This window comes from Vigna angularis, chromosome 8, assembly GCF_016808095.1.
Source record: "Vigna angularis cultivar LongXiaoDou No.4 chromosome 8, ASM1680809v1, whole genome shotgun sequence".
Taxonomy (NCBI): domain Eukaryota; kingdom Viridiplantae; phylum Streptophyta; class Magnoliopsida; order Fabales; family Fabaceae; genus Vigna; species Vigna angularis.
This window is the reverse complement of record NC_068977.1, coordinates 3,110,279-3,131,370: the sequence shown is the minus strand read 5'-3', so window position 1 is coordinate 3,131,370 and position 21,092 is coordinate 3,110,279. Positions and strand designations below refer to the sequence as shown.

General features: G+C 33.3%; 2 protein-coding genes across 2 annotated transcripts; both read left to right on the top strand.

Moving 5' to 3' along the window:
• Window positions 1–485: 485 nt before the first annotated feature.
• On the top strand, window positions 486–4,265 carry LOC108320296 (type I inositol polyphosphate 5-phosphatase 4). Its single transcript, XM_017551679.2, has 7 exons — window positions 486–903; window positions 1,012–1,102; window positions 1,284–1,394; window positions 1,595–2,149; window positions 3,135–3,398; window positions 3,629–3,812; window positions 3,949–4,265. The coding sequence occupies exons 1-7, from the start codon at window positions 789–791 to the stop codon at window positions 4,045–4,047; spliced, it is 1,419 nt and encodes a 472-aa protein (XP_017407168.1). The 5' UTR covers window positions 486–788; the 3' UTR covers window positions 4,048–4,265.
• A 7,742-nt stretch (window positions 4,266–12,007) lies between these two features.
• Window positions 12,008–13,479, top strand: LOC128193522 (uncharacterized). The gene is made up of 2 exons (XM_052867142.1): window positions 12,008–13,148; window positions 13,448–13,479. Exons 1-2 carry the CDS (start codon window positions 12,008–12,010, stop codon window positions 13,477–13,479), a joined length of 1,173 nt encoding a protein of 390 aa, XP_052723102.1.
• Window positions 13,480–21,092: the final 7,613 nt, after the last annotated feature.

Here is a 21,092-nt window from a genome sequence, read left to right as displayed (position 1 = left end):
GTAGGTGGGTATTCAAAAGTTGAAAACCTTGTAATTAGATTGAAAACAATGTAGGACACAATACGATGTAACCAAAACAACATATTATTATGTACACATGTTTATATAAAATGTTATATGAATTAAAGACAATATATCTGTGATGCATAACCAAAACAACCTGGACTAGTAGCTCTGTAGCCTTATCTCTGAGTCACAAACATTGCAGAAGCAAGTGACTGTATTTAAGTACAACAATAATATTATTAGTCTTCATTCGATGAACAATGGTCCAATTATCCAAACAGTGGAAGGAGCTAGGAACATTAGCTAGGGTATACAAAATTATTTGACTTAACATGCAATAATAACGAAACAACAGCTATGTCACGTAGATATCCATGAGACATACGTGACCAGCACCACCTAACGGGGCTCTAATAATCAATCTAATGATGGAACCTTTTGAGGCCTATATCTAACTTCTTCTTCAATTTCGATTCAGATCATTTATTGCATCATGCACCTTTACCATTCACCCTCTTCACCTTCTTAGCTACTTGTCTTCAGTTTTGACTTAGAAAAAAAATGTTGAAAACTGTGTTTTGTTAGTTTCCCTCTCTTGTGTTTAACGATCTAATTAACCTCTAGACTAACCCTTTCTTAAGCCACATCACTTCCTCTTGTTGGTTTAGTCCTAAGGGCGATTAACACGATAACCCTTCACATATCACATCAAGTTGTCATCTTTTAACTGAATTTGTATGTAAAAGGAATTTTTCAGAGAGAGGGCACCCTCCTTTCTTGTCATGGAGGTGGAGAATCAGAAGGCAAGAAAGTATCATCACAGGCTCCGCAATTGGTTCAACAGCAAGCAGAAGGAAGAAGACAGGCCTTCATCATTCAGTTTGAACGAGATTCAAGGTTCATATATGTGTGTGTTACTTATGTGTATGTATCTATGTTCTTCTTCTGCTTTCAAAGGCTAGAATTAATCAAGGGGGTGCTGCATGCATCATGTGTTAATTTCAGATGGAGCAGAAGATGAGAGTGATGACTATGAGGGCAACCTTTCCCTTCGCTCATTGGAATTGGATCCATGCATTTCAACAAATGAACTAAGGTAAACCAATTAATTATTACTATATATATGTAAAATCTTCTGTGTGGCTCTCAGCCTTGTGAGATAGTATTAACTGTATGAGTGTGTATAGTTCTTCCTACTTGACTCATATGTTAACGTAATGATTTTAGTTTAAGGTTTTTGTTTGTTTAACATATATATAGTTCGGTTTATATTTCAGGATCTTTGTTGGTACATGGAATGTTGCTGGTAGATCCCCTGTAGGAAGTTTGGCTGTTGACTTGGACGAGTGGTTGAATCTCAAGAATGCTGCAGATATATACGTTCTTGGGTATGTACACAATTCCAAACTTAAACAATTTTCTTGAGAAAAAGTAATACCCTTCTGATTATGTTATTTTTTTTAAGTCAATCAACAAATTGGCCTAAGTTATTTGTACAAAAATCATCAGTTTATGTTGTATCTGATTAGAACTTTACTTGATTATTGTACCTCTGAAGATGATGAAAGTTTTTGGATCATGTTATCAGGTTTCAAGAGATTGTACCTTTGAAGACCTTAACTGTGATAGGAGCAGAGGATCCAGCAGTGGCAACAAGCTGGAACCAGTTAATAGGAAAAACACTGAATGCCAAGTTTGGATGCCCTTGGATGACACCAGTGCTGAATTCTTCATCACTGCTAGCATGTGATGACAATTGTTATCAGTATGTGGAGAATCCAAACACCAGAGGTGGCAACAGCAACAATGACAAGTACACACTAGTGGCCAGCAAGAAGATGGTTGGAGTGTTCATAAGTGTGTGGCTGAGGGAAGAGGTGTTGAGGAAGTATAGTGTCTCAAATGTGAGAGTGTGCTCAGTGGCATGTGGGGTGATGGGGTACTTGGGAAACAAAGGATCAGTGGCAGTTAGCATGTCAATTGAAGGGACAAGTTTTTGTTTTGTAGCAGCACACTTAGCATCTGGTGAGAAGAAGGGTGATGAAGGGAGAAGGAACCATCAGGTAGCAGAGATTTTTAGGAGAACCTCTTTTTCTAGGACCACAAAAGACCATCATTATCCTCTATCCATCTTAGGCCATGAGTGAGTTTGTCTCTACCTTGCATCACTCCTTTTTTCATTTTCCTATTTATTATTCAGAAATTTTATTTTATCCCTTAACTTCATATCTAATATTGTCATGAATGTATCAACATAAATATGCAGAATGGTGTCACATCAGTATTTCTATTACATATTAGATGTCAAATTTGTGAATGAACCAAAACTGAAATAATGATATGAAAAGTGTAATTATGTATAAACGTTTACTATTACTTCCTGGTTTTAGCTAATAGACTGGTTTTTGTTTCTATTGGTTAGAATATTTTGAATTCTTTCCAATTAGACTGAAAGTGGTTTCCAGAGGACTGCATAATTGGGCAGGAGAAAAGAAAAAGTGTTGAATGGTGCATGGGAAAATCTTCAAGGTTTCTAGTTAAGACAAGACCAACCTGAAAATTAATTCTACCCTATAGTTTGTGTTCAATACCAGTTCAATTATTGAGAATATGATTTTAAATGGTAGCTAGAGTTGCCTAGTAAAAGTTCTGATAAAAAAAAAAGTAATTTATGTGGTGACAATTCTAGGTGTGACAAAATGAAAAATAGGACATCACTAGCTAATTTTCAATTATGAGACCTCTATGTCCACTAAAAAACATAGCTTGTGAGGAACATAGATAGAATCACCCCTACATGCTACAAAATTCTTAGCTTGCATTATTGAAGGAACTCGAGTCACTTTGTACTTTAGTTGTTGTATGTTTAGTTAAGGAATCAAAGTGAAAGAAAAAAGATGTTCAAAAAGAAGATACAAACTTCATTCTTAACAAATTAATATCTTAATTGGCCAAAACCACATGCCATGGCAGCATCAATAATTTTGAAATGAAGTACACCACACGAGTTTAGATAAACACACCTTAACAGTACTCTTCATAGGCAAAACATGAGTTTAGTTAGATGTTTAAATGTGCAACACATCATGTTATTCTAACCATGTAGCATTTCTTAACTCATGATTCAGCCGAATATTCTGGTTTGGAGACCTCAACTATAGGCTATACTTGGAGGATAATTTTGCTAGGCATCTGATAAGGAAACAAGATTGGAAGGCATTGCAAGAGTTTGATCAACTCCAGAAAGAACTAGAAGAAGGTGGAGTGTTTGAGGGTTGGAAAGAAGGTGATATAGAATTTGCCCCAACATATAAATACTCATCTTCCACTACCAATAGATACTGTGGTAGCCTCCCAAACAGATCAGGGGAAAAACAAAGAACTCCAGCATGGTATGTACATAACAATCACTCACTTATACTTGTTTCTTGTTTATGTATCTGAGCCATGAATTTCATACATCATTTTTATGTATATAAGACAATTGTTTATGTATGAAAATACATTCTTGTTTCTTTCAATCGCTAAAGATTATGTTGATGAAAATAAGCAAACTAAAGTTACTGTTAAGAGAAGTTGTCTGCATCAAACAAGTGGTGACAGATTAATTATATGTGTGCAGGTGTGACAGAATTCTATGGTATGGCAAAGGAGTGGAGCAACTTAACTATTTCAGGAGTGAAAGCAAGTTCTCTGATCATCGTCCAGTTTCAGCACTTTTCTCTACACAGATTGAAATCAAATCATCAAGCAGAGGACTTATGGAGTTGCAGAATATCCCTCAAACAGTGTTGAACCCCAAGAATGTAAGTTCTCATTACTATTCTGTAACAGTCAACAAAAGTTAAATACGATTTTGTCAAAATCATGTTGGAAAAATCAAATTAAGTTGTATAAAAAGTGTTCATATTCTCATGTTATGATTTTCATTAATTGTGGCAGGGGATGAACAGAGGAGAAGAAGATGGAAAATCTTCCTTATTGTCACTGTTAACCAAGAATGTACTAGATGCTAACACAAACTTTAGATTAAAGGGTTGACGCATATTTTCAAACAGGTCATGGTCATCACAAAAATGACTCATAATTGCTCTTCTTCCTCAAAAACCAACATTTTTTTGGATAGCAGGATTTGGAAGGTTATTCTTAGAATTCAAAGCATGGTAAATACAATTGCTGTTGATAATCAAGGTGGATGGTAGGGCTAATATGGTCCATGTTCCCCAACTAAGAAAAGATTACAGTATGAATATTGTGAATTATACTAATGTCACTGATCAGAAACTGATGCAACCTCTTGAACAAAGAAACATAAAAAAGATTATTTTGTAGAAAACTTTTCTCCTTTTCTATTTCTAGGCAAACCAGAACTTACACCATGCAATAAGTTTAGAAATCTTGAAATTTAATATTGAAAATTTTAAAATTATCAATACACAATAATTTTTGAATCCAAAAATCTACAAAACTCTAATTCTTCATTGCATTTGAAAATGGGTTCAAGCAGAAAACTACTTCTGTCGAGTTATATATATACAAAATATAATATTCCCCTCTATCATATTTTACATAATAATAATAATAACTAACTTAACAAAGAAATATTAAGTAATTAATTTCCAATCTCAAAAATCTACTTTCAATATCTAAATATTTTTCTATTATTTCTTTAATAAATATTGATTGACTTACAAAATTATTATAATTATAATTATTACTATTGTTGTTAAATCTTTTATTAAACCTCTAATGTTGAGTTAATATTTGAAGTTGGTAGATATAAGTATTAAATGTTCTTTTTTTATGAGTAGGTTTATTTTATTTCATTTTAAATTTTAATTTTTTTTGTGTGTTTTGTTCCAAGTTATGGAAACACAATGGAGCCAAGATGTCATTTGCTACAATGGGCATGACCTATTTTGGGTTACTTTTGTGAATCCATTTAGCCCATATCTTTTGGCACCCTCGTAATTACTAATTGTACCCTAGTAACTTTTAAAAAAAGTGTAATGGAGAATCAACATGTAGCTCGAGATGCATAAAAATAAAAACAATAACAAAACAGACAATGTGATATAATGAGAGAAGATATTCTAATTTTTTAGTGATATAGGATGAAGACAATTGCCGTCAAAATGGGTTGAAACCCGTGAGCTAATCCGGCTCACCACGGGTTTGAACCGGATTGGGTTGGAAAAAAGTACAAATTTTTTTATGCGAGCAAATTTTGATCTGGCTCACTAAGAACCCGTCTCACACAGGTTGAACCCGTGGTGGGTCGAGTTGGCTCACCAACCCACCTATTTTTCTTAATTAAATTAAATTAATTATTCAAATCCTAGTTTTTTTTATTGAAATCAAATTAATTAAATTAATTATTCAAAATGCACAACATTTACTTAGCAATAAAGCCTTTCGCGCTGCTGTCTTTCCAAAAGTTTTCCTCTGCAAATAAAACCCTAAGATTATAGATTGGATAATATTATAGATGAAGATAAAGAAGAAGATGCTTCAAGAGAGCATAATATCGTGGATTTATCCATTCAGGACTCCAATTTAATAGATGGATAATATTATAGATTGGATAATTCAGGAATATATCATTTGTTTTATCTTGTTTTTAGACCTATCTACAAGCATGATAATTTTATCTTGTTCTATATATTTTTGTTAACGGCTATATGTAGTTTCTTGATCAAACTGTTGTATATGTATCATTAAACTAAATTGGCAAAATTTTATGTTTAATAGCTTAGAATATATATAACAATATATTTCTTTTGTTTCATTTTCTTTTATATCAATTGGTCCAATTATTACTGTTTTAATTTGATCGATCAAAGTAATATATTATAAGAATATGAGAAGAAGAGGGTGAAAAATAAGTTAATTAAGTGAGTCAATGAGCCAACCCGTTTAACCCATCAACCCGTGGTAGGTTGGGTCGAGTTCAAATTTTTTTGGCTTGTTAATAAATGAGTCAGGTTGGGTTGGCTTACTAAGTGGCCAAACCTTGATGGGTCGGGTTGGGTCGGGTCGGGTTACTCATTTTGACAGCTTTAGTAATTATGAAAGTGCATAAAGCAAGAGGTTTGTTAATTTAAGTGTTTTTTTTATCAATTAATACCTTTTAATGAAAAATATTTATATTTAAAAATATATATTTAAAGGCAGTTTTCATATTACATTGAAAATGAATATACTAACATTTATTCATCAATTAAATCTATTGAATATCTTAATAAACTTATTGCTCAAATCTCTTTTCTATCAAACAAAATCCCATACTTTTCATTTACTTTTTAATCACTTTAAATTAATCATTCATTTTTTTATCTACTTTTCATACATTTTTTAATCGCTTCAAATTTATAATCATTCACTTTCCACGTTTCTAACAAAAAAAAGTGTTAGTAAATGTCTCTTTACACACTCTTTCTTCACAATTCTAACAAAAAAAATGTTACTAAATGTCTCTTTATACACTCTTTCTTTTCCTTTTTACAATGATGGTTTATATTAATTTAATTGATAACTAATATCATACAAAAGTCTAACTAATTATTTTGAGTAGAGTTTTAAATAAAAAAAATACTCACATACAGCATAAAATAGATAGAAATAGATCAATAAAAAAATTAAAACTTAACTTACAATCTAAATTAAAAAGCTCACGATGATTACTTTTATAATATTAAATCTTCAATAAGATTTAAATCTTCAATAAGATGAACATGGAGGGAGAAAAAAGTAAAAAAACTATAAAAAATTTATTTTTATAAGGATGGTGTGTTTTAAAATTATAAAACATGTTTATAACAAAATTATTTATACCAAATATTTTCAATATTAAAATAATCAACTCTCAATTTTTAAACCACTATTAATTCTAAAATTCTATTTTTTTAGGTCCTTACATTAAAAATGTTTAAAAGTAATGAATAATTACTAAAATTATTAAAAGAAAACAAATATTTAGAATTACAAAATTATGAGCACATAAATTGTAACAACTACTAAAAAAAATCACACATCCAATATTTAAGAACATATACTTCACAAATATATACATATCGTCATGTTATTATAGTTATTTTAAATATAATTATATAATACCAAAAATATACATATACCCAGGTTATATACAACTAAAGATAATAATACACTAATTCGAAAACACAATAAGTTTTTTTAAAAAGGAAAACATATACATACTCTGATTATCCTAAACTTATACTACCTCATTGTCATCCTCTTGAACTGGATCAATTGCTTTCACATCATTAAAGTGATAATTACAAACAAGAAAATCACATAGACAGAAAGAAACACAAAAGAAAGGATAAACTTATGTGCAAAACGAATAATTATACAACAATTTAGAGATATTAACACATGTAAATAATTCATAGCAACGATCTTAGCTCATACCAATACTTATACTAGACTTAACCATCCAAATACATGTATTTATATCAAACTTTGTGAATTATGCACTTGTGGCGGTGGAATAGCTCGTCAATCCAATCTATCACACACAAGGTTAGTCCATTAACCATCTTTGATCAAGGTAAAGTCCCTAAACTAGGACCTCTTACACCTTTATCGCATACCCCATCCTTTTCTACTTGAGATTGGATGATTATTAAAGCGACATGATAACTCCTAATACTGAATCTATATATCAATACATTCACTAGTGAAACACCACGATATAATCTCTCTATGAGATTCATGGAATTACGCTACACATATACCATACTCATTATCACCATAATTTCATATATGAATAAATGCCATACACACTTAGACATGTATCAAGTACATTGTAAATTCATTTCAAACAGCCTGAAATAGAAAAAACTCAAACATGAATACTAGGCTTCTCATAAAAGGTGACGCTCAACGGCAAGTTAGATGCTCAATACAAAACCTCTCACAAAAGGTTTCACAAAAAGTTGCGCTCAACAAAATCCTTATGCCGCTGAACATTCTAAAACAAAATTGCTCAAGACCTACAGTAAAAATGATTTTCAACATTGCTCTACTACCACTCAATGCCAAAACATTTGAATTTTCACGCACTCGGCAGTTCAAGACTAACACTCAATGATCTGGAGCTAAAATGCTCTCAGACCTACTCAATGAATTGGTGTTCAACGCCAACTTACCATCGCTCAGTGTTGTATCATATATCAACATACTTACAACTATGATTTGGGAAAAAAGGAACATCTTCAAATGGTCAAATTGGTATTCTCTACTTAGTACTTTGGTCAAAAATAACTTTCAATGTGAGGGCATATACCAATTTTTTCAATTGATCATATCCTAAATTCCTTAATTCAACAATTCAATCAATGCAAACAACATACAACCATCCAACACAAACCAAATTTCAGCAATCAAACACCATTATATCACTCAATCATGCAAAAACATAAATTTAAAGACATCTACAACTTAAAAACAAAGCAATTAGTTTCCCTTACTTAAAAGACAGTCAAACAATTTGAGAGAGTTAAAAACATCTCCAAACACAAATGTAGCTCTATTTAGGATACACCATTAGGATCACTATTCAACAAAAACTCTTAAAGAAAGCTCAAGCATCACATGCAAATTAAGACAATCCACATGCACATCTGAGTGCACAGACTAAGAAAAAGGGTAAAAAACTAGCTTACTATTTTGCAAAAACTAACTAGATAAAAGTGGAAAACTCGTCCCAAAGATCATCTTATTGGCCTCCGATCTTCATTCAGATTTAAAAAAGAGAAAATATAAAAAGATGATATGATTTTAGATAATAAAACTCGTTTATAAAAATTATATTCATACTTTAAACTTTTATTATTAAAATATTCAAGTCTCATCATTTTAAATACACTACCAAAGATTTTCTAAATTTTTACATAAAATAGTAAAAACAACTTAAATATAAAAGTGAAAGAAAATATAAATTGCCAAAATATTATCAAATAAAATATAAATAACTTTTAATAAAATTTTTAATCCAAATTTAAAACTACTATAAATCTTAAAATATTACTAAATAGAATTTAAATAATTTGTAGTGAAAAATTTAAACTAAATTTGAGATTATAAAGCAAAATATTATTAAATAAAATATAAATACTTTTTGGTAAAAAAAATTAACTTTAATTTAGAAAAATAAAAATAAATTGAATAAATAGATAAAAAATAAATTAAAATGAATGACAATTTCATACCATCATTTTAACAAGGTTTAATCCTTTTCGACATCCCTATTTATGTACGAATGTCTCAATTGGGTCCTCGTTTTTTAAAGTGTATCAAAATGGTCCCTAATTTTGAAAATTGATATCAATTGAGTCCTTTCCGTTAAGTTGGCTGGACGACGTTAAAAAAATTGATGAGTGGATGCTGAGATGACGAACGAACGCTCGTCCACCAGCGAACGAACGCTCGTCCACCAGAGAACGAACGCTCGTCGACCTCTTACTGCTGGACGACCGTTCGTTCCACACTGGACGACCGTTCGTTCGGTGGTCGACGAGCGTTCGTTCGCTGATGGACGAGCGTTCGTTCGCTGATGGACGAGCGTTCGTTCGCTGGTGGACGAGCGTTCGTTCGTCATCTCAGTATCCACTCATCAATTTTTTTAACGCCGTCCAGCCAACTTAACGGAAAGGACTCAATTGATATCAATTTTCAAAATTAGGGACCATTTTGATACACTTTAGAAAACGAGGACCCAATTGAGACATTCGTACATAAATAGGGATGTCGAAAAGGATTAAACCTTTTAACAAATAAGTTAACAATTGTATTATTAAAGATAAAATAGAAAAAGGTTTAATGTAGGTCCCTACTTTCGCCCAGAATCTCAAATAGGTCCCCTTCTTTTTCGGCGTCTTAATTGCGTCTTTATTTTGTAAAATTGGATCAAATAAAGGTTTTCCGTCAAATTGACCAAACACCGTTAAGAAGGGTGTTACGTGGCATGGTGACAGTGTAATTTTTTATTACGTGGCATTAAAAATGTGACTGAACTGTATTTTTTTTAATTTTCAAATTAAAAAATGAAGTGTAAAGAGTGGAAACACGTTTTTAAGTAAGGGCAAAGTTGGAAATGAAATAAAATTAAGTGTTAGAAAGTCATTCTTCTTTGCAATTGCGAAATCAAAATGAAATTGGGGGAAATTGAGGTTTAGGGTTCATGGGAGACGAGATACAAGGAACTTCCATTAGACAAATTGGTTCCCAGAAATCGCCGTCTTCCACCGGGACCACCGAGGACATGCTGGTGGCAAAACGCATAAACGAAATCGCTTTAGTGCGGCTACAGTGCGACATGATAACATGGTCCCGCCGTGGCTCTCTCCGGCCGGCCAGAATCATCACCGGTGACACCCTCCGCGTTGGAAGTGCCACCACACACCGTCGTTCTAGCTTCTTTCTTTCCCCACGCGACTCACCATCGGAGCAAGAAAGTGCCACCGCTGCCGCTTCTCCTCTCCAAGTTTTGCTAGAACTCTTTCTTTAATTTGCTGTAAATCCGAGAGAGGATCCTCTTTCATTTTATTCTTTAAAGTTTAGTTTCTGATTTGTATTATTGTTGTTTGTCGTGGTTGTTACAGTGGATAATTGTACAAAATTATTGGCGGGATGTGGTGTTTTAGGTTGCATGCGTGAGAAAAAAATTAAAGAAAGAAAATGAATTTTGTTTATGGGAGTTGAAGATGAAGGTATTATGTTATGGAATTTGGGGTTTCTTTTGTAAATTTGGTGAAAGAAGATAAAGTTATGATGATGGATGATTGTTGTGTAGAGGTTTGAGAGTTTTACTTGAAAAGAAGAATGATAATGGGATGAAGATTGGAAGATGAAATTGGAATCATGGAGAATTTTGGGAAAGCTGGTTTTCGAGGAAACATTGTATACACAAAAGGGAAAACATTGTTTTTGAGGATTTTGAGTATGGTGGTGTCTACTGGACCTTGAAGGAGAAGAGATGCACTAAGAATAGTTAACAAAGGGGAAAAGAGAACACTCTCTTTCAGCACTAATTTTATTTCATTTCCAACTTTGCTCTTAATTTAAAACGTTTTTTCACATTTATCCTTCATTTTTTAATTCAAAAATTAAAAAACACAGTTCAGTCACGTCAGTATGTCACGTAACATCTACTTAATAGTGTTTGATTAATTTAATAGAAAATCTTTATTTAATCTAATTTTACAAAAATAAGAATGAGATGCAAAAAAGAAAGGACCTATTTGATATTACGAAAGAAAATAGAGATACAAGGTGACATTAAACCAGTAGAAAAAGTAGAAATGTAGTGCCTCCCTCCTCCTCACCTACCCCCTACCGCCTTTACACCCTCCTTTTATTCCCCGCCGGACGACAACAACCACAAGCTCGCATTCTTCACACTCCTTTGGTGCCGGTTTTGCAATTGTGCATGGGATTGAAGGGCCGAGCTTCATGTATGTATTAAAGTTGTCAGATTTTGATAGAGTTATTGTGGTCGTTCGTCCTCATCTGTTTGTTGTCGCTCGTCATTGAGCCCATCTTCCGTACCGCTCGACAGGTACGCTCGTCATCCTGCCTGTCGTTCGTACCGCTCGACAGGTACGCTCGTCATCGTGCCTGTCGTTCATACTGCTCGACAGGAACGCTCGTCCTCGTGCCTGTCGTTCACACTGCTCGACAGGAACGCTCGTCCTCGTGCCTGTCGCTCACACTACTCGACAGGAACGCTCGTCTTTTGCTCTGTCGTTCGTTCCGTTTCGTTTGTTTCCGTTTGTCTTCTTATTACCGATCGTTCCCTTTTTAGGACGTTCGGTCTAGGAAGCTTTTATAGTTTTCTTTTCTTCCTGTATATATACCTTTACCTTGTTGTATCTTTTTACAATTTTCATAATACAATTCTTTTCCTCTTTGCTCTCTGGTTCTCTCTTCCTCTTTTCTCTGTTCTCTTACATGGTATCAGTAGACAAATACTTTTCTCATGGCTTTCTCCAATTCTACCACCGATTATCTTTCCAATCCTGCTAATCCTCTGTTTCTGCATCCCGGTGAGAATCCAGCTCTTATTCTTGTCACTCCTCCTCTTTCTGACAACAACTATCAACAATGGCGCCATGATATGCTCGTTGCTCTGGAAACCAAGAATAAAGAAAAATTCGTTCTTGGCACTATTCCTTGCCCTCCTGCTGATGATATTCTTCACGAAGCCTGGAAACGTTGTAACAAGATGGTGATTTCATGGCTGACACGATCCATGACGCTTCCTATTAAACAATCTGTTATGTGGATGGAATCTGCCTATGAGATTTGGATTGATCTTCTTCAACGTTTTTCTCATGGTGATAAGTTTCGTATTGCTGATCTTCAAGAAGCCATTCATTCTTGCAAACAAGGTGATTCCACTGTATCTCAGTATTATACTCGTCTTCAAATAATTTGGAAAGAGCTTTCTCTATATCAAACCATTCTTGTCTGTACCTGTCATTCTCCTTGCAATTGTGGATTATTAATCAAGATTCAACAAGATTGCAATGATGATTCTGTAATCAAGTTTCTCCGTGGGTTAAATGATGAATTCTCTTCTGTACGTTCCCAAATCATGCTAATGGAACCCATGCCGAATCTTACCAAAACTTTTTCTTTGATCCTTCAACAAGAACGTGAATTTCATAATTCGTCCTCACAAACTCCACAAGATTCTATGGCCAATTTCAATTCTTACGATCCTCAACACAAGCCTTATAAGACCGATCGTTCTGGTGCTTTTTCTGGTCGTGGACGAGGACACACTACTAAATTTGGTGGTCGTTCTAAATACTGTGATCATTGCAAAAGAACTAATCATACTTCTGATAATTGTTGGATCAAATATGGCCTTCCTCAAGGTTATAAACCCGTCATCAAACCTCATTTAGCTATCTCCAATTCTTCTGCCAACATGACTAATGGTGATTCACACACCTCCACTGATACTTCTAATGATGATTCTTCTGCTGATAAAACTCAACCTCAATACGCTTTTTCTCAAGATCAGTATAACGCCATTCTTGGTTTATTGAAACAATCTCAATCTCCTACTACTAGGGAGGCCAGTGTTAATCAATGCACTCCACAGTCATCAGGTTCTTTTTCTTCACTTAATCTTTCTTCTTGGATTATAGATAGTGGCGCTACTGATCATATATGTTCTTCTAAATTTCTTTTTCATTCTTTACATCCCATCACTCCTATTTCAATACGTTTACCAAATCACAGTTTTGTTACTGCTGAATTTTCTGGCACTGTCATTTTAGGCAATTTGATTTTACATAATACTCTTTTTGTTCCTAATTTCTCTGTTCATCTTATTTCTATTTCTAAATTGTTACATTCAAATAATTTCTTCATTGTTTTTCATCAAAATAGTTGTCTAATTGTGCAGATGGATACTTACCAGACGATTGGAGTAGCTAAGAAATACAAGGGCCTTTTTTATCTTCTTAGTAATAATGTCACAACTACTTCTGAATTGAATATTTCTCATTCTGCTTTTCATAACAGTTCTAATGATTCTTGTAATTTGTGGCACATTAAACTTGGACATCCTTCAAATAAAGTTCTTCAAATTTTAGCCTCTCAATATACTGATATTTCCTTTCAATCTTTTGATGCTTGTGACGCCTATGCTTTTGCTAAACAAAAACGTCTTAAATTTTCTGTTAGCAAAACCAAATCTCCTTGTTTCTTTCATCTAATTCATGTTGATATTTGGGGCCCCCTTTCTATTTCTTCTATTGATGGATACAAATATTTTTTAACTATTGTTGATGATTATAGCCGTTTTACATGGATTCTTCTTTTAAAACAAAAATCTGATGTTAAAAACTTACTTCCAAAATTTATTCTCTTAACTGAAAATCAGTTTTCCTGTAAACTTAAAATTCTAAGGTCTGACAATGGCAAAGAATTTTTTCTTAATGACTTTTACTCTACTAAAGGTATTTTTCATGAAACCTCTTGTGTTGCTACTCCTCAACAAAATGGCATTGTTGAACGGAAGCATCAACATATTCTTAATGTTTGTCGTTCTCTCCTTTTTCAATCTAAAGTTCCTAACATTTTCTGGTCTTATGCTATCAAACTTGCTATTCACATTATTAATAGACTTCCAACACCTTTTCTTCACAATAAATCTCCTTATGAATTAGTTTATTCCATCAAACCTGATTTTTCAAATCTAAAAGTTTTTGGCTGCTTATCATACTCCAGCTCTGCCACTGCAGGACGTACAAAACTTGATTCCAGAAGCACTAAATGTATTTTTCTTGGATATAAATCTGGAACCAAAGGGTTTGTGCTGTATGATTTGTATTCACATTCAATTATCGTTTCTCGAAATGTCATTTTTCATGAAAATATTTTTCCCTATAAAAATTGTTCTACTTCCCCTTCCTCTCCTACACATGATGATAATTCTGATGTTATTCTCTTTGATTTTCCTACTGTTCTACCTTTTTCCACTGCTTCAAATCATTCACCTTGTAACATTTCTCACCCTACTGATAATATCATTATTCCCACTGTTGAACAACGAATTTCCCTTAGAAATAAAACTCGACCTAAATATCTAGATCATTACTACTGTGGTACTACTTCTGCTATTCAACCAACTCATACTACCCCATATCCCATGCATTTGTTTCTTTCTTATAATAATTGTTCCTCTAACCACACTTCTTTTTGTCATAATATTTCTGCTCAAGTTGAACCTTCTTCTTTTAAAGAAGCTAGCAAGTTTGAATGTTGGCAACAGGCTATGAATTCTGAACTTGCTGCCCTTGAAAGAAATCAAACATGGACTTTGGTTAATCTTCCTATTGGAAAGAAACCTATCAGTTGTCGTTGGGTATATCGTATTAAACACAAACCGGATGGCTCTATTGATAGATATAAAGCTCGTTTAGTGGCAAGAGGCTTCACTCAAACTGAAGGATTGGATTACTATGAAACATTTTCACCTGTTGTTAAAATCACCACAGTTCGGCTCGTTCTTGCTCTTGTTGCCATCAATAAATGGTTTCTTCATCAATTGGATGTCGACAATGCTTTTCTTCATGGTGATTTATCTGAAGAAATATACATGAGGCCTCCTCCTGGTCTCCGTTCATCTACTCCCAATCTTGTCTGCAAACTTAAAAAGTCTCTTTATGGTTTAAAACAAGCTAGGAGGAACTGGAATCATAAACTCACATCTGAGTTGGTTTCTCTTGGTTTTAAACAAAGCACTGCTGACCACTCTCTTTTTATCAAACATTCTCCTACTGCTATCACTGTTATTCTGGTATATGTTGATGATATACTTCTTTCTGGAAATAACCTGTCTGAAATCACCACTGTCAAAGATCATCTACACAACAAATTTCACATTAAAAATCTTGGAGATCTCAAATTTTTTCTGGGTTTTGAAATTGCTAGATCTCAAGCTGGGATATGTATTAATCAAAGAAAATATTGTCTTGAGTTAATCTCTGAAGCTGGTATGTTAGGTTGTAAACCTGCTTCTACTCCTGCTGATTCTTCTATCAAACTTCATGCTGATGAGGGCCCTCTTCTCACTGATCCTTATTCTTATCGGCGTCTTATTGGTCGTCTTCTTTATCTCACTCATACACGGCCCGACATTACTTTTGCCGTACAACAACTTAATCAGTTTATCTCCACTCCTCGCCAACCTCACATGCAACAAGCCATGAGAATTATTAGATATTTAAAGAATGCTCCCGGTTCTGGTCTATTATATGCTGCAAATAATTCTTTCCGCGTTCACGCATATTCTGACTCTGATTGGGCTACTTGTGCTACCACTAGAAGATCCATCTCTGGTTTTTGCGTTTTTCTTGGAACTGCTCTTATCTCCTGGAAATCAAAGAAACAAACCACCGTTTCCAAATCTTCTTCTGAAGCCGAATACAGGTCTTTGGCTTCCTTAACCTGTGAATTACAATGGCTGCAATATCTTTTAAAAGATTTGCATATACCGTGCCCGACACCTTATTCTGTTTACTGTGACAACAACTCTGCTATTCACATTGCCAAGAATCCCACCTTTCATGAACGAACAAAGCATATTGATATAGACTGTCATGTCACTCGACAAAAGCTTCAAGATGGTCTCATCACACTTCTGCATGTTTCCTCTACCAATCAAGTTGCAGATGTTTTTACCAAATCTCTTTATCCTTCTCCTTTCAATATGGTCACTTCCAAGCTAAACATGCATAACATTCATGTTCATCTTGAGGGAGGATGATAGAGTTATTGTGGTCGTTCGTCCTCATCTGTTTGTTGCCGCTCGTCATTGAGCCCATCTTCCGTACCGCTCGACAGGTACGCTCGTCATCGTGCCTGTCGTTCGTACCGCTCGACAGGTACACTCGTCATCGTGCCTGTCGTTCATACTGCTCGACAGGAACGCTCGTCCTCGTGCCTGTCGTTCACACTGCTCGACAGGAACGCTCGTCCTCGTGCCTGTCGCTCATACTGCTCGACAGGAACGCTCGTCTTTTGCTCTGTCGTTCGTTCCGTTTCGTTTGTTTCCGTTTGTCTTCTTATTACCGATCGTTCCCTTTTTAGGACGTTCGGTCTAGGAAGCTTTTATAGTTTTCTTTTCTTCCTGTATATATACCTTTACCTTGTTGTATTTTTTTGCAATTTTCATAATACAATTCTTTTCCTCTTTGCTCTCTGGTTCTCTCTTCCTCTTTTCTCTGTTCTCTTACAGATTTGAGGTCCCACTCGAGGGAGGATGCTTTTAAGTTGGCTTCTGAATCTGGGTTCTGTATTATGTTGGGATCTTTTTGGAATTGTGAGTTCAATATCATCTGTTATGGGTCTATATTACCATTACCATTTCGTAAAGGATCTGTTACTTCAAAGATTAACCCAGCCATTTGTGCTTGGGAGCTTCCACTTGATTGGTAGCAAAAGATAGAGATAGTTTTGGGATTTGGCATTTTCAGCAATAAACTTGCTGCATTGCTGTGTGAATCTGGTGAAAATGGGGGTTTTACACTGATAAGGCTAACTTCATCGGGAAGGTATGAACTGCAGAGATATCATGCCTCTTGGGCTCCGGCCAGAAACCTAGAAGATTGCCCTCATCAAGTATTGTGTTTGAATAGACACTTACTGTATCCCACGAGTGATGAGGAATACAAACTTCCAAAAAATTATAACTACTTAAAATTGGATTACCTTTACTCATATGCAAGTGGTGGGCTAACTCAATTCATGGTTAGACAACTAAAAAAACACTGTAAGGATGCTCATGACAAAGAACCTTTTTTGCGCAGAAATGCATGAGTTATTGTGTGAGAAATTAAATGCTTGTGGGTTTGGTCAATTAAGATCCTGTCCCGAAGTTACTTCTGTTTTTAATGATGTCAAGCTACCAGCAAGCTTACATGAGGTTGCTTTCAGAAGATCATGTGGTCTGCCTTGCTGACGATGGAGAGGAAACCTGGGCTGGATATTCAAAACCAAAGTCTTTTTTTTTATACCGTCCTGTTTCATTCAACTAGTCCCCAGCCGACCATGTACATGAAAACTCTGTTTATAGTGACACAAATTATGATACATTCATTTCTCATGTCGCAGAGAAGAAGTCCATTGAGTTGACTGAATCTGTTGGTCAAGAGATATTTGTTGATCTATCCCCTGTTGAATTGAGATTTGATGCTCCTGTGAAGAAGTTCGAACCTCTAGCTTTAAAGGCATATGATCAATTGAACAGACAGATGTCTAAATGGCAACAAAGTTTTGATTCGTATATAAGGAATTTTGTATTCAATATAGATTTTAAAGGAAATATTCCCCTTTTAACGTGGATATGGTAGAAGCTAATTGATCCCCTCCTCCTGCTATATGTTGCTTTTGGTTGATCTTGGAGGCAGGTTTGGGTGGTGTAATTTTTATGTAAGTAATTGACAATTAAAGATGGCAGAATTGAAGAAGCTGCTCCTGGTGAAAAGAGGCTCTTATCAATTTGAAGAGGAAGTAGGCAGCTAGTTCTCAAAAACTGTTATCTATTTGGATGATTTTATACTGCTTCCTCCCATCATTCTTAGTGTGTATAGGAGTAAGAATCAAAGACATGGATTGTTGCCAAAAGAAAGAGATGGAAAGGAAATATCTAGAAGTGTGAAACTTTGTTTTTACCCAACATCATTCCAAAAGACCTCTTACCAATGGAGATATCTTATGTGTATATAAACTGATGTTTATCTCTTATTTTATCTGATGTGAGACTTTATTTGTACTCAACAACAATTTCTTCAACTTTCTTGTTTTAATAATCTGTTGCAGTGGTTACTAATCAATTTTTGGGAGGCATACCTTTAAGCATTTGAATTGAAAAATATTCCTTCCTATAATGCTTCTGAATTAAGATGAGAATCATTGGTATTAACAATCCATATGCAAACTTTATAGTTAAAAGATGAAAATAAAATTACCCAGTTAGTAATACACTATCCATATGCAAACTTTATAGTTAAAAGATAAAAATTATTAAATGGGTATTAACAATATGAATGAAATACTTAAAAGGGTAAAAGAAAGTTTTTGACTTGTGATCATACGATTTTACTTTGTCACCGAAATAGCTTTTTCACAGGTCACTGAATTACTGAATTATCTTTTTCAGTCACAGAGACAGCAATAAAGCAAAAGTCAGCAATTCTTTATGACTATCATGAGTGCTCTAAATTTTATTTAATTAACTGTAGTCATTCTCAAATAATAATTAGTAATAACGGAAATTTTTTCATGTTAAAACTATCTTAGAGATGAATTTGTAAGGACAATAATGATAAAAAATATTTCATAATTAAAATTATGTTTATACAATTTAACTAAAAATATAAAATAAATAGCGAAAAATAGAAATGTTTTATTGAAATTTACTTTGAAAATACATTAAAAATCACAATAAATTTATAATAATGATTCTTTGTAATAAAAAAATGTCATTATTTTATTCTTTGACTAGTCTACTTTATTGAATCTTTAATAGATAAAGATTAATTACATGTTATATTCCTCTCACAGTATGGATATGGTCTAATCTTCCGCAGTAAGTGATTAACAAATTACCCACTTTTAACTTAAACAAAGTTATCTAATAAGAATTGGGTATTTTGTAATGAGTAGTCAAGTTCCACATTTTGAGACCAAGTCTCCAAATGTCCTATATAAATAGTTTGATATTATAAGAAAGCCATTAAAAAATATGGACGCATGATTACATGACAGAAGCGCAAAAGCTCAAAAGATGATAATATTTGTCATTGGGCCTACGGTCCAGCCCGTCCTTTTTGGGTTGAATTGCAGGTTCTTCTCCTTAAGGTATGACTTTCATGTTTTTTTTCATTGCAAATATCTTGAGGGTGTTGCTTTCTCTACCACCTCAAGTGTTTTTGCACCTTTCTACTATTTTCTTTTATTTCAAAAATATTCTACATCTTTTTACTATTTTTTTTTATTCTAAAAATATTTTATACATTTTCATTATCCTCAACAATTTTTCTTTTTCTTTATATTAATAGAGCATTTATATGTTTTGAATGTCGTTTAGCTTTGCATATTTCTTCTATCTTGATAAAAGAGCTCACAGAAGTCCAATAACGAGCATTAACGTTTAAATCTTGAGCCTGTGTCATGGTAATTATCCAAGAACATATTAATGTAACCGGTAAATGAAATTGTAAGAATTAGGAGTTTATGTGCCAAATGTTTACATAGGTTTCGTTTTGTAGAGAAAGAAATATATAGATTGTAATTTAAAACAGTTTTAGTTAGTGAGAAATGTGAAAAAGAAGGCTATCTTTATATGAAAGTGAGCATGAACTTTTAAAAATTTTAAAATTACATGTTATGTCAAAATAAAAAAACAATTTTCTAAATTCTTTTACTCTTAACCCTTTAGTATAAACAAGATATTCTAATTTTGATATTTTTAATTTTTGTTCTGTGTCATCAATAATGCAAGGTTTGAAATAATCCATTTTGTGCTTACTATTTTATTTTTGAAACGAGGATTCATGGGCACTCCCAATAAGTGTTTTGAGGGAAGAAAAGTTTTTTCCATTGTCATGCGCAAAGTACATGACAGCTAGCCATCTCCATTGGCTTAAAAATATATACAGTGTTCTAAAGATAGCGATTAAACAATTAAAAAAGAAGAAGTAAAATACTACTTCAAATTTAGATTAAATTATGAATTGTGAATTGAAAAAAAAATGATTAATTAAAAGAAAATCTTATTATAGATGTTAAGCCATATTCTTAAATAGAGATTAATGAAAAATGAAAAATTATATTGTGGTGTGTGAGTGGTTATGGAAGAACAGAGCTAAGTGTGGGCTTGAATGGAGGCATGAAAATGGGCAAAGAGTGATGAAAGTGGGAATGGGGAACAGAGAGGAAAGGGACAAGACAAGACTTTGAATTGAAAACCATGTCTCAACATGTGATAACTCCTTGCCTCTCAATGATGCACTCTTCATGTCACCTCAATTTTATATAAAAATTATCTACATCCATAAAATATACTTTCTTTAAAATTAAATGAAAACTTTTCTTTTACTTGATTCTCTTCATCTTATATCAAAAGAAATTAAACCATACAATTAAAAAAAATAAAAATGAATGGTTGATAGAGATCACATTAAACTCATAAAGATAGAGCTTTAAAAGGTTATAATTCCATGTCTATTATTATATATAAAATAAAATAAAGATAGCGACTTCAAGTAGAAACCACCTTCGTTCCTCTTTTGTGTCCTATCTAGAATATATATATATATATATATATATATATATATATATATATATATATATATATATATATATATATATTCTAGATATATACATCTAACAAACAACAATTGTTGCGATAAATTTAGAATGATTTTGATACAAAATTAAAAACTAAACTTTAAGTTTAATTCAATTTTATAAATTAGTTTATAAGGTATATATATATATATATAATTATAATTATAATGAGTGTGAAATCTTTAAAATTG

Bases quoted from the DNA above. Each gene is read 5' to 3' on its own strand.
- LOC108320296 (XM_017551679.2), top strand. From the start codon at position 789: ATGGAGGTGGAGAATCAGAAGGCAAGAAAGTATCATCACAGGCTCCGC. The intron at 1,103-1,283 runs GTAAACCAATTA...TTTATATTTCAG, and splicing joins ATTTCAACAAATGAACTAAG to GATCTTTGTTGGTACATGGA. The intron at 2,150-3,134 runs GTGAGTTTGTCT...CTCATGATTCAG, and splicing joins CTATCCATCTTAGGCCATGA to CCGAATATTCTGGTTTGGAG.
- LOC128193522 (XM_052867142.1), top strand. From the start codon at position 12,008: ATGGCTTTCTCCAATTCTACCACCGATTATCTTTCCAATCCTGCTAAT. The intron at 13,149-13,447 runs GTTCTTTTTCTT...CTAATTGTGCAG, and splicing joins ATGCACTCCACAGTCATCAG to ATGGATACTTACCAGACGAT.